Source organism: Balaenoptera physalus, assembly GCF_965194825.1.
Source record: "Balaenoptera physalus genome assembly, chromosome: 8".
Lineage (NCBI taxonomy): Eukaryota > Metazoa > Chordata > Mammalia > Artiodactyla > Balaenopteridae > Balaenoptera > Balaenoptera physalus.
In genome coordinates, this window is record NC_138887.1 from 90,866,185 (window position 1) to 90,880,956 (window position 14,772).

General features: G+C 39.8%; 1 protein-coding gene across 2 annotated transcripts in view; it reads left to right on the plus strand.

Moving 5' to 3' along the window:
* Positions 1-1,373: 1,373 nt before the first annotated feature.
* The window catches only part of CAPZA2 (capping actin protein of muscle Z-line subunit alpha 2), a 55,115-nt gene continuing 41,716 nt past the window's right edge, over positions 1,374-14,772 (plus strand). Inside the window, exon 1 of one of the 2 annotated variants that reach the window (XM_082472413.1) lies at positions 1,374-1,592. In XM_082472413.1, the coding sequence (XP_082328539.1) occupies positions 1,554-1,592 (39 nt within the window). In that variant the 5' untranslated portion in view covers positions 1,374-1,553. The remainder of the gene's footprint in view (positions 1,593-14,772) is intronic. The other variant, XM_082472412.1, reaches the window with a different exon arrangement.

Consider the following 14,772-nt stretch of genomic DNA (forward strand, 5'->3'; position numbering starts at 1 on the left):
TTGGTCACATCATTTGCAAATATTTTCTCCCAGTCTGTATTTAATATACTTTTTTATTGAGATATAATTGACATGTAACATTGTATTAGTTTTAGATGTACAACAAAATGATTAAAATCTTAACTCCTATCTGAGCTCTAAGGTCTTGCTACTCAACCTGTGGTCTCCAGATGGGTAGCACTGGCACCACCTGGGAGCTTGTTAGAAATGCAGATTCTGGGCTTCCCTGGTGGCGCAGTGGTTGAGAATCTGCCTGCTAATGCAGGGGACACAGGTTCGAGCCTTGGTCTGGGAAGATCCCACATGCCACGGAGCCACTGCGCCCGTGAGCCACAACTACTGAGCCTGCGCGTCTGGAGCCTGTGCTCCGCAACGAGAGGCCGCGATAGTGAGAGGCCTGCGCACCGCGATGAAGAGTGGCCCCCGCTTGCCTCAACTAGAGAAAGCCCTCGCACAGAAACAAAGACCCAACACAGCCAAAAATAGATTAAAAAAGACCTAAAGAAGAAATACATGGCGAATATCTTTAAAAAAAAAAAAAAGAAATGCAGATTCTTCAGCCCCATCCCAGACCTGCTGAATCAGCAACTGCACTTAAGATTCCTAGCCAATTCATATATACAGCTTTGACTACATCTACACTCTCTTGCTAAACTTGAAGATTCAGAAGTAGGGTTAGATTTAGCAAATAAAATTAGCAGACATCCAATAAAATTTGAGAACAATGAATAATTGGCATAGCTCAAATGCTTCATGGGACATACTTATACTTAAAATATATGTTCATTGTTTATCTGAAATTCAACTTTTACTGGGCTTTTCTGTATTTAATCTGGCAACCCTATTCAGAAGGGTACGATCTATGTTTAACATAATTCTTTATTCCCCTGCAATAGTGCAGAGCCCTCCCCAACTTTTTAATATGTTCGTTTAAGGAACAATGAGTTTCTTCAGAACTGAGGTTTCTCTGGCTTTTGCTTAACATTGTATATCTCCAGAAGCGAACACAGTATCCCACACACAATAAAGGACCAGCAGTTATTTCTTTAATGAATATATCCAGAACATCTTCCAATTATGTACTGGGTTGTATATGCATATTTTAATGAAAGCCGAATATTTTTCTCGTATTTTTTTTTTTAAACCAGAATGTTTAAAAGCTATTTGTGCACTTTCTCACATTTTAGCTGGCGGAGTTCAGAATTTGATGGGAGTATAATCAAGGGCTCAGAATGTACTCGTCGCAGACTGGGTGCATACGGTCACTGGTGGGGAAAGAATCCTAGGCTCAGGATACTGACAAGCCTGCCTCAGGCGGCAGTAGGCAACTCCTCCCCGTTCCCGGGCCTCCAAGGCACCCGCGCACGCGCACAGCCGCGCTACGGCCCCGTGAGGTGAGCGGAGGGAGGCGGGGCTCCCGGGGCGCGTGCGCGGCGGCCGGGGCTGTGGGCCCCTCCCTTGTCGGGGTCGCGCGGCGCGGAGGACCGCACCGAAAGGGGGAAGTCAGGTGGCCGCTGCTGCCGCCGCCGCCGCGGTTTGTCGCCAGAAGGAAAATGGCGGATCTGGAGGAGCAGTTGTCTGATGAGGAGAAGGTAAGGGCCGCGGGCGCGGCAGAGCCCATCGGTCCGGGAAGCCAGTAGAGCCCCGCCGTATCAGCCCGGAGTCTGGCCGCCGGGGAAGGGCATTGGTCGGTGCCCCCGGCTGCCCTTCCTTCCCCTCTCCTCGCTGCGCCCGAGTGCCTGCCCCTGTCAGTCACCCGAGGCCCCGCGCGGGGGCAGGTCTCCGCCAGGCCTGCTCGCTCCGCTCCTTGTAGGGTGTGTGCTCCGAAAATAGGTAGCGGGAGCTGGGCGGCGGCGGCGGGCGGGGGCTGGGGGCGCGGAGGGCGGCGGCCGCAGGGGACCCTCTCCCCGCGCATGGGCCGCGGGGGCCCTGCGCCCGGGTCGGGGACTGCAGAGGGTTCTGGGTCCCGGCCTGGGAGCGGCCCAAGGACAGTACCCAGCCCGATGGCCTGGCCGGAGAGGGTGGCCGGGGTGAGGGCTAAGAGAGAAAAATTGCTTAGGAAGCAGACCTTCACTTCTCTCTTCTACTCTCTCCTCCCACAAGCAAACTGCTTTCTTTCCTGGGTCCTACGTTTTTTTTCTTTAGCCGTGGAAGTCTCTCTTTTTTTTTTTTTTTTTTTTTCTTTTTCGGTTTTAGCTGTAGGCTTTGCAGTTCCCATGTTCCCCTGGAGGCAACGAAGTTGCTCATAAAAAGACACCCCCCTCCCCACGGTTGTTTGCTACTCTTGTTGGCAGTAGCCGCCCTGGGGGCCGACTTGGTAGCGCCGACTTGGTAGCGCCCCATGGTCCTGCTAAGACTTCTTCCGAAGAGGGGAGATTGTGGAACTCCTTTTACTGTATCTTAGATGCTGTGACAGCATTGGAACCAGATGAACGACTTAAGTTCTCAGGCATCTGAAGTAAGAAATCTGATCATTGAACTGGATCTCTCTTATTCGCGGTTTCCTTTGGCCTCTGTGAGGCCCCATTCCCCAGAGTGTGTGTTGGGACACGGGGGTACCCTTCTGATTTTGAGTATTTCCTGCACAGGTCCTTGATGTTTCTCAAACTCAGAAGTAACTGACATAACTATGAATAAGATAGTTACAGTTTTCGAAGACTCCACTCTTAATTTAACGAGGCTCATTTTTTAGGTTCCAAAGCAGTACAGCCATGAATGAAACACAAACGCATAACTGGTGTTTAAGAAATCCTCATGTAAGCCTACGGATATTTTAGGTTGGAACGCTCTGCTCCAAGTGTTTTTATATCCTGTGTTCTTGTACTGAAATGTCACGTTCTGTCTTCTTCCCGATGTGAATGTGCAGCAGTCAGCCTTATCTTCAGTTTCGGAAATCTTTTTTACCTCTGTGCTCTTTGGTGAAAGTGATAATAAAACGACAAAATGGGGAGAGCAACAAGATTCTCCATAATCCACAGGCCTGGTAGGCAGATCCCTGTATACACAAAAGTTGCTGTGCAGTATTCACACGTGTAATATTGGTAAATAACCACAAATGGGTAACTGAAAATGTATGCGGGTGCTCACACACATTGAAAATTAAGTAGTACTAAAAAGTTTTTTTGAAGGGATTGTCATGTTTTTTATTCTGCTGTTGGTAAGTGGTGATTAGTAGCTCAAGTGGCTAGAAATCTAGCTGAGGAGAGAGTACTCAGTGTGGGAGTTAATATAGGCCTGCCATGTGTTGTAAAGACCTAAAATAGCAAAGTTTTTTCAAAATGAGATGACAGGATTTCTTGTCATCCGGCACTCTCAGGGCACTAAGCTCCATAAAGGTGTGGGGCTGGGTGGGAAGGGGGTCTTATTCTCTGCTCGCCCAACACCATGTTTTAACAGTAAATCATGAAAACTCCAATTTGGAGGAATTTTGTGGTTTTGTTTTTATTTCGAGTTTTGTAAGACTATTCTGTGGATATTTTGCATATAAATTTCTGATTACATTTTTTAGTAATTTAAGAAAAATATTAACCAAACTGTGGCGTTAAATTCAAGTAACTGATAAAGTGAAATTCTAACAGTCTTGTCACTTTATTTAAATGTTCTTTTTAATCTCTTGGGAGGAGGACCTTGCATATAGAATCAGAAATAGGATTTAAAGGTGGTATTTTTTAAACTAATATTTAAATCATTTTACTTTTTCTGCCACCTTGTTTGTAATTTTCAAAAACAAGTTTTTAATGCTTAATTTAAAGTTCTTGGAATTTCCATTACTGATTGTGGAAATAAGGAAGGGAAGCTGCTGTTAAGACTTATGTAGTACCATACTTTGTATATGCCTGGTTCAGTTAGACAATACATTTGTTAATTTGTTGTAAGTTTGAGCTAGGTTTGATTATTACCATTTCACAAATAAGTAAATTAAATTTTGAAAAGCTTTAAGTAATTCACGGAAGGACATCTGAGTAGGAAGTACAAAGGTGGTATTTAAGCCTGAGTTTGTCTGAATCCAAAGTTGATGCTCTTGTGACATTACACTTCCTTAACAGTTGATGGTAGAATCCTTTTCTGGATTTATCTCTTTGTTTTAAATTTGACAGCTTAATTTGGAAAAGGGAGAAACAATAGTTCTCTTTGTTTTTAATAGAAATTGTAAATGCCAAACACTAAATAGTGTTGGGTTTTAAATTTAATTTGTGTTTTGATCGTTTTAGAACAAAGTTTATTATTGTTTGACACATTTAAAAGTTTTATACTGCTGGTGTAGTTTCATATATGTCCTGTGGTAGGAAGCATTTTAGAAATTAATCTAGAATAATATCTTTGCTTTTTTCAGTCTTATACAGTTGATTTTTGAGGATACCGGTATGAAATGTAATAACCTTTTCACCTTTGGCCACTGGGTTAGTAGGAAATAAAATTATCTGAAGAAGCACAATGAAGTTGTTTAAAGTTATTCATTTGTTGTGGTGTGTCCTACAGACCTTTTTACATGGTTATAGAAACTCTAGGCCAGAACAGTTCATGTTTTCCACTCCTGGGTCAGCTGCACTGTACAGTAAAGCATTTTTTGTGATTGAAATTATATGAAATTGTGGTATAAGGCTCAAATAAGAAGAACTATTCCCAAACTGCTCTCTAAGTGAGAAATCCTGGAAGTCACTCGAAGCTTTGGAAGACACCTTACCACCACCCCCCACCAACCTCTTCTACCTTCCCCCAGTGAGTAGAGTGAGCCGCTCGCATAGCTTCAGCTTTTGTATCTTTGCAGATGTCTCAAGTACCTAGCTCAGCCCTGCTTCTCCCCTTAGCACTGGTCACACATTTTTATCTGCTGGTCCTGTTCACAGAAGACAGTTAAGGAGATATGCTCAGATGGAACCTGCCTGAAAGTAAATTCATAAACTCCCCTCCTCTCTGTCCCTACACAAAGCAGGGCAGATCCCCGTCTCTTTCTGCTCATTTTTCTCTTTATGACTCTGTTCCCATTATTCGAGTCATCCAGGTTTTTAACTTCAGCTTTAACTTTTTTCCTCCTTGTGCTCTCTGTACCTTACAGTCAGTCTCCAAACCTTGTCACTTCCATCAAAATATGTCTTACAGAAATTATTTCTTGCTTGAAAAGTTCATTTATATTAATATTTGATTTATAACCTCTCAATTGACCAGACCATTAACAATTTATGTTATGAACTACTGTTGTTTAGTAACAAACTTGTATTATATGAACAGAATGCAAATTGACTGTACCTGTTCTGTGGCTACACAGTTGAGGAAGAAATAAAGCTAAGGGAGGAGAAGTAGGGTTAGAAGAATGTCTCATATCTGTTTTATTTGCCACTGCTGGACTTTTATTATAAACTTTCTAGACAAATCCCTCCATCTTCCTATCATTTTTCTACTCCCAAACTTTCAGTTGCTGGATCTTCCATTGCCTTTACAGGGAAGCCCAACTCTTGAAAATGGTGTTCATGTCCTTGTATTCCATTCTAACCTAAATAGTTCTGACATTTCCAATATATACTGTTATTTAATCATGCTGTGAATTCAGAGAGACCTGCATGCTAGTCCATGCCTAGCACATGGAGTAAATTATTTAATCTCTCAGCAGCCTCAGTTTCCTCTAAAATGTGGGGATATAACAGAAATTATATTCCCCATTAAACTTCTGTAAGTGCAAATGTTGCCTGGCATGTGGTAAACATAATAAATTTTAGTTATTTTTCTCTGCTCACGACTTACCTGCTTTGAGCATTGGTACTGCTCCCCGATCTGTCCCCTTTTTTGAAAGATGAAAAATTACTCTTCCTTCAAGATTTAGCTCAGATCACATGGCTAGTTTTCTCTCTCCTGAACAACTGTTTTCTCTCTCTCCTGAACACTGTAACACATCATTAGTATTAAATACAGTTTTGCATAGTAGTTATCTGTTTACCTGTCTTTTTTCCGGTATTCTGTTGGAATTCGTTAGTGCAGAAATGCCATCTTCAGCATCTGTCAGTGCAATGTATGTGATGAGTACAATGGTTCAGTGAGTGGATGAACAAAAGGAGTAATGAATTTACAAAATTAAGAAAAAAATAACAGTTTTATGAAAAGAAGTAGCATATAAAGGCAAGTTTTGGAGGGAAAATCTAGTATGCCTACATTTTTCACTTCTAAATAGTGTTATAGATTTTAAAGATTTAGGTAGTTAAATGATATTCCTGGTGCTCCTTGAGGTGCAGGTGTTGATACTGGCTACGGTTCAAGTCACTTACACATGCTAAATATTTATAAGCAGTTTGTATACTTCTCCCCCACACACAATCATAATGTGGCTTCAGAAGTTTTGTTTGTATGTATTGATAAAAACAATGTAAGCTGCCATTATATTCCATCATAATTAATGTAAAATCAGTAGTGTTCTTATTAACTACAAAATAAACTCAACCAGTAAGCGATTAATGTAGAAATTATTCATTCCTAATTTCATTCTGTAGGTGAATGAATTCTGTCATTGCACCAATAAAATGTAAAAATTCCTACAGCAAGCAGAAACTTGATAGCTGCTGTAGCATTAGTGGAGTTTTTTAGACTTTGCACACTAAAGCAGATTTGTAGTACATTTTCAGTGCATTGGAGAGTCATTTCTACATAAAATAAAGGTAGTTATATACATAGAAGAACATGGTATATATTGGGTTGGCCAAAAAGTTCGTTTGGGTCTTTATGTAAGATTTTACAGAAAAATCCGAACGAACTTTTTGGCCAACCCAATAAAAACACTTAGAGAGTACAAAGTAGTTTTTAAGGTTGAAAGCATGATGGGAAAACTTGACCTGTGGTCCTGACCTAAAAGCTTAATTGCCTGAAACAGTAATTTATTGCAAGCGATTGATGCATATCAAAGAAAATAGGGGTTCCATAGAACCACTTATAGTTGTCAAAAAAGGAGAATTTCATAAATTTTATTCTGAAGGGTAGAACTACAGTCTTCATATTCTTTCTCGACATTTATTTACATGCTCTACTGTGAACCTATGGCTGAGAACTTTTCTTGCACATTTCAGTTCATAATGTTTCTACTGAAAATGAATAGAAATAATTTTTGAAACCTACCTCCACATTTATTCATTTACCAAATATATTTCATTGATTTCACTACTCATCATTTCCCATATTTTAAGATCTCTGAAATCAGGCTGCATTGTACAATCATGGCTGTGATACCGGTAGCATTTTTCCTTTTTTAGTGACCCATGAAATTATGCATTTTTCATTGATTGTGAATCAGGGTAAGCAAGGATATAATGCAATAACAAACAAACTAAAATCTGAACATGAGGGCATTGGTGGTGGGGGCTTTGCGTGGCATCTCCTCACTTGTTCTGTGTGTGTCTAGTGTGGGTCAGCAGCAGAAGGGCCCTGCTCCGCAAAGTCACATAGTTGTAGGCTCTTGGAGGATTTCAGTCTAAACGTAGGCTTTTTGATATGATACATATGCACAATGCAGTATTATTGAGCCGTGAGAAAGGAGGATATCCTACCATTTGCAACAACATGGACCTTCAGCACCTTGTGCTGAGTGAGATAAGTTAGAGAAAGACAAGTACTGTACAATATCACTTATATGTGGAATCTAAAAAAGTCAAAGCTGTTTAAAAAAACAGTAAAATGGTGGTTACCAGGGAATGGAGGGTGGGAGGGATAAGATTAATGGTGTTTAAGGGTACAGACTTGTAATGAGTAGTAAATAAACCATAGCAATCTGATGCACAGTATAATGAATATAGACAGTACCATTGTACTACAATGATGTGATAAATATTGCTTTAGTCGCGATCATACTACATTATATAAATGTATGAAAGTAACAGGCTGTACATCTTAAATTTACAAAATGTCGCATGTGAAATTTACCTCTCCCCGCCCCCCCCGAAAAAAAAAAGTCTTAGGCTTTTTATCACCGTCCCCACAGCAGTGGGAAAGAAATGCAATGAATACCATACTGGGTTTTAAAGCTCCCCCCTACCCACACACACACTAAGAGACTCACTGCACTTCTGCTCAGATTTCAATTAGCTTAAGCAAGTTATATCTATAAACCTCATTTCAGAGGGGGCAGGGAAGAAGAAGAGAAATGCAGTATTTGTGAATAGCAGTAATGATTCTATAGATTAAGTTTTAGACTCACTGAAGATTGGTGATTTGATTACCTGTTTGGTAGACACAGTGCAAGACTACAGATTCAAGGATGAATCAGACCTATATAACATATATACTATACAGTGTCAAAAAGCAATAAGTTCATGGACATTCAGAAGATGGAAAAGTTACTTCTGCCTAGGAGGATGGTAGGTATCAGTTGAGGTAGAAACTCGTGTCAGAGAGCACAGCATAGGAAGAAAAAACAGAAAAGTGGGAATGAGCAGGAAGTATGAATTATATCTCAAGTACCTTGCGAGTAAGAGATGCAAAGATGAATTGTGCTGTTAAACAGCACAGATTTTCTCAACCTCAGCACTATTGACATTTGGGCCAGATAACTCTTTGTTGTAGGGGTGTCCTGTGCATTTTAGGATGTTTGGGCATCCTTGGCCCACATAATGCCAGTAGCACTACAGTCACGACAGTCACAAATGTCTCCTGTAGTACAAAATCGCCCCTGGTTGAGAACCACGGGTCTAGACAGACTGGAGCTAGTGAGACCAGTTGGGAAACTGAGTTAAGTGTTAGGACCTGATTTAAAGTAGTTTCACAAGACATGGAGGAAAAAAATGATTGCTAACGTTTCAGAGTTGGAATCAACAAGACATGGTGAGTGAATGTAGAGAAAGGGAAGAATTAGAGGTAACTGAACATTAAAATCTGGTTGACTGGGAAGTGGAACCACCACTAACAGCTAAAAAACACAGGAGAGAAGATGCGCAGCTCGGGGGAATAATGGTGAATTTTGTTTGGGTTCTACTAAGTTTGAGATGCTAGCAGAATGTCTATGTGAACATGCGTAGCAGATATGGAAAAGTAGAAATGGAGCTTGCAAAGAGATCAGGCCCAGAGATTATATAGATTTGGAAATCCTCTCTTTGTGGGTTAAAGCCACTAGATTGGAATAGCATTTAGGAGAACAAGTTCAGACATAGGAGAGGAGAGGGCAGAGAGCATATACTTTTGGATACTTTCATTTAAGGCATAAGAGAAGGAGAGAAACTAGAAGGTGAGGAGTGACCTTTGAAGTAGAAGTGTATACCTAGCACAGAGTAGGTGCTCATCTCACAGAACCTGAAGAGAATTTCCAGAAGCAGCAGTGCAGTATTGCAGAGAGATTAAAAAGGAATATAGAATTGAGAAGAGCCTTTGGCTTTAAGAGAAAGGGATGAGAAACAAATTATATCTCCTATATGCCAATATCGACTGTATTAATTTCTCAGTTGTCAGAGCAACCTTGTTATTATCTCTATCTTGCATATGGTAAAACTGGTGTAGATGAGGACGACTATTTTAAGTGGTAGACTATAGAGATCATCGCTGGCCTTTAAGAGAGCAGTTTAATGGCCTTTCAGTCTTGTGTACATGGTAGTTCAGTAACCATACTCAAAGACCTCCCTCACCTCTTTTGCGTCCTTGCCTATCTCTGTTCCCTTAGCAATTTGTACATACCTTTGTTATAACATTTACCAATTTTAATAGGTTTCCTGATGTTCTTATTTCCTGCGTTTTTCAGGGACAGGCCCTGTGTCTTATTCATCTTTGTAATTGCGGTAGAGTGTGTGGCATATATTATATCAGTGACTTCAACTCTGGCTGCACATTAGAATCAACTGGAGAGTTTATAAACAAACGTGGATGCACAGGCTTCACTCATGGGTGAGGCCTGGAGCGTCTGTACTTTTTTCAAAAAAAGCTTCCCAGATGGTTTGAATGTGCCACCAGGATTGAGTTTCACTGTATTAGGTGCTCAATAAATGTTGACTAAAGGATAAGAAGTGGAGACAGTAAGTATAAATTACTCTTTTTTCCCCTGTATTAGTCTTTTAATTAATTTTTAAAGCTTTTTAAAATTGAAGTATAATTTACAATATTGTATTAGTTTTGGGTGTACTTTTTGGGTGTACCATGAAGTGATTTGATATTTTTATACATTACAAAATGGTCACCACGATAAGTCTAGTTACCATTTGTCACCACGCAAAGTTATTACAATATTATTGACTATATTCCCTGTGCTACACATTATATCCCCGTGACTCATTTATTTTACAGCTGGAAGTTTGTACATCTTAATCGCCTTCCCCTATTAAAGTATAAATCATTCTTGAAAAAAATTCGGCAATGAAACACAAGAGAAAGAGTAGATACTACTTCATTTTTTCCTACTGTTTCATTTTAGGGATACTTTTTTTTTTAGATAGAAAAACTTTAGGAGTGTTTGTGGGCTGAGGGGAATGATTCAGAGGACAGAAAAAAATTGAAAATATAAATAATAGTTTGTATAACTTTTTCAGTTAATGATAATGAATGCCTACTTTGGATTCATAGATTTCTGAATATTTTAAATAAATGGTAAAAACATATTTAAAGAAATAGATGTTGAATTCAGTGGATGACCTAGTTGTAGGTTAAGTGATACGGGCCCTGTTTTTAATTACTATTCAAAATGATAATTATAAAGGAAAAAAATTCTTAAGGAAAACATCAAAACAAATTACCTCTCTTATATATACTCAAATTAAAATAAATTAGTCTTTAACACAGACATGCAATTAATGATCCCTTGATCATAAACTATTTAAATAATGATCAAGTTTTAAAAAGTATTTTTTCTATTTTTATTTTACTTTTAACTCTCAAAAAGGCATCGGCAATTTTTAGAGAGTTATGGGAAACAATGTCAAATAATTCTTGTAGTTGAAGTAGAAAAATTCGTAATAGCTCTTTTTTTTTTTTTTTAAAGCAGAGATTCTTTTTTTTTTTTAAATTAATTAATTTATTTATTTTTGTCTGTGTTGGGTCTTCGTTTCTGAGCGAGGGCTTTCTCTAGTTGTGGCAAGCGGGGGCCACTCTTCATCGCAGTGCGCGGGCCTCTCACTATCGTGGCCTCTCTTGTTGCGGAGCACAGGCTCCAGACACGCAGGCTCAGTAGTTGTGGCTCACGGACCTAGTTGCTCCGCGGCATGTGGGATCTTCCCAGACCAGGGCTCGAACCCGTGTCCCCTGCATTAGCAGGCAGATTCTCAACCACTGCGCCACCAGGGAAGCCCCATAATAGCTCTTTTTAACTTGACTTATGGTCGCTAAGACAGTGACCCTTTTTGGGATCACATTCCTTGAGAGTCAGGTGAAACCTATGATTCTTTTCTTCAGAGGACCAAATGCCTCAAATTTTGCATATACAATCCCTTACGGGGCAGTGGATACAATATCTGGCAACCCATCAGAATCAGGTGGGGAGATTTTCAAAAATACAGATTTCTAGGTGTCAGTCCTCTGGAGATTGATTCAGTAGGTCTGGAATGGAACATGGGAATCTGTATTTTTTCAAAAGCTTTCCCAGCAAATCAACCAGGCATCCAGATTTGGGAAATCTCTACCCTAGTGTCTCCTGTCTTGATCATGGAGGAGATAACTGTGGGAAAATGTCCAACGTATGGAAATTAGAGGGGTTGTAGGCAGTGTTCTCAGATAAAATATAGGATGCCTGGTTAAATTGAATTTAAGATAAACAACAAATAATTTTTAGTATAAGTATTTCCAGTGCAGTATACTTTGGGGTTAATGTAGAGTGCAGGGCTGTTCGCCTCTAAATTTAATGGTTCCAGATAGCTATTTTTTGTGGTGTGCATGTGCTTTTGTGCACATGCACTGTCTGCTTTTTATACTTTTATCTCCTTTTTTTCAGTTGCTCAGAGCTTTTTAAAATTTTTGTCAGCTTGATATATTTATATCTGCTTTGGTGAAGACTCCATTTTTTGCTAAAGAATTAATGTTTTCTACAGACAGTCAAAATCTCCTGGATTTTACCTTAGTGTTTGTAAAAATTTTGCCAATTTACGGTGCCCAGCAAAAGCATCAGAAAAATCTGGAGAATTCATAGACACAGGTAGTTGAAGTAACATTAATTTTGCCAACAGCTTCTATAAATTGTGCCAATTGATTGACAACCTGTGGTAAATTCCCCCACCTTGTTGTACTTTCCTGTTCTAGCTGGTAATCATAAAGTTGAAGTAGCACTGCCAGATGCTCACATCTTCCAGTAACAGACATATCTTAAAGAGGCAATGTAGGCCAAGGGAATCTAGTCACTTCTATCTTTGGCATTTCACCCTGAAGCTTGGGTTTACTTGAGAGAGATGCTTTCTATACAGTAATGCAAAGACTGACAGAATGAAGGACTGCAAGGCAGAAAGCTACATATGGAGTTTATTTGCATTCAGCCCACCTTCCCTTTGTTCTCCTCCCCTGAGAAGTTTTTCAGTCTTACTCAGCAGTGTAGGTATAAGATAAGATTGTAAATTTTAAGAGTGTAGTCCTAAAATTATAGTCCAGGTAGCATAGGGTGATAAAAACACTTGATGTGTTCTGTTCTTTCTGAGGGATCTATTCTTTCTGAGGAATCTATTTTTTCTGAGGGATCACCCAAGACCAAAAGCAGCAATTCAGTATTCTGTTGATATTTGTCTGGATCATCAGTCTTTGCCATAATGTTACCAAGGATTTTGATCACAGCTTCTTATACCAAATGTGCTTATCTTCCATTTACATCTGTTGCAGCACTTAAAGAACCAAGGAATTGGGAACTTCTTTAGAAAAGTAAGGCATCATTGCTCCACAGGATTTAGCCACAGGTAGTCCTCCTTCTGGGTATTGTGACTAACCTCTTTCCATCACTGTGGTAGTTTGGCTTCTACACATGTTGTTCCAACATCATGTGCAAATGCCACATAATTCATCAGTATTACTTGGCTTTGCTCATCACCTGGTCTCTCAATCAAATTGAAAATTGTGTAGAGAAACTGATTTCTCTGTTGGCTCAGGCTGTAGGATGCGCTACACAATATGAGGGGCACCAGCTCCTCTCCGTTGCCTGCAGCACATGAGGAACAATTTGTGCAGGCAGCTTTCCAGCGTTAACACAGTACTTTTTTCACTGCAATTTGAGACACTTCTGATCCTAGGTGACTATCTGCTGACATTCACAAAAAGAAAGTAATGTGTGGTGGAAAGCAGGAGACAATTTCCTATACGATTATCAAAGTGAACTGTATTTTTACTCAGTGGAGAAGATAGCATTCCTGTCTTTCTTAGGGAAAGGATTTGGTAAATTCTCTCAAAGAATAGTGGAATCAACTTTATCTGATATTGAAAGGTGACTATCCTTACCTTTCCTTTGTCTGAACGATTTAATGATTTACAACTCAATTCTGCCCATTTTCTACAGATGTTTGTGAGGATTCTGATCCAAAGAAGTCTGAGCAGTCACAAACTGCCGTGATGGCACAGTGTTCATTTTAGAGGAGGTCTGTTGCACTTTCAGGCCTTCTAATTTGCTCCATCAAAGACCCTTTCTAACTACTTAATAAACCAACTTTATCTTCTTATTTCTGAACTAGCAAGGAGTTCTCTGTAGGCCAAGGAATAGAGAAGAGTGGAGGAAGATTGCCTAAAATTGTGGAAGAGCCTGTAATTCATCTTCCACTCCACCGGCCACGTACACAAGATTTTTCCCAGTTAGTCACTTAGTAGACTTGCAGTAAGTCTGGAGGTTTTGAAATGTTTAATCTACATCATCCAGTAATTGAAAATCTTGATCTTTATTTTCATCTGAGAAGTTTATTGATGTAAGCTTGTAGTTATTCTTAAATAAAAATTGATTTCCTAGGACTTTTAGAGCTTTTTTTCAAGAGATTTGATTTGTAATTTTTTTTGTTCCTATAAAAGAACTTTTTCTGCAGCCTTTGTCAGATTGACTCAGCTCCTTCCCTTTTTTTAATGTTGTAAATATAACTGTCAAACTTTACCCTCCTCCCTTCAAATACATGGAGGATCGGAAACTAGATAAGCACACTTGTGAATTTATGTCTGAAATAAAAATAGGGAAGATATACGAAGAATCTCTCTCATGCCCTTCTAATGTTAGGACTATATATCAGCTTATTTGCTTGCTTAAAATATATTTTAAATAACTGAGTTCCTTGCTTCTTGGTCCCCAATTATATCTTAAATTTGAGCTTCACAGATAAATGAGATCCTGTTTATTTGCCTCCTCTGCACTCTGTTGGTGATGGAGGGGTTCCTGCTGTAGGGTTATGGGGATGGCTGAACACACAGCACCTGACATTGGAAAGATGAGGTGAATAGCAGTCTATTAATACAAATACTCAGCCCAGGAGATAGGGACACAGTGGAGGGAACAGAGTGAACAAGCGGAGGCCAAGGGAGGCAAGCTTTGTAGTATCAAGAAGGTAGAGTGAGCCCTGGTTCCAGCAGGAGGATGTGATTGGCTAGTTTGAATAATTTTGCAGGCTGGCAGGGAACTGAAGCCCCATACTCAGCGGTGAGCAGGAACTGTGCCTGTTCCCTGTAATAATGAGGGTTTTCTGGCTAGGGACCTTACCTGCAGGAGGAGTTTGAGGATGGGAACTTGCAGTTAGGCCATTCAAGGTCCTTCCGTTTTTCCCCAGATGTCAAGGCACACATAATACTGGGCTTTAATTTTAGACCTTATACTACAGTTCTCAGTAGTAGTACTAATCTTTTATCAGAAGTGTATGCTAATGATTGCTGTATTGAATA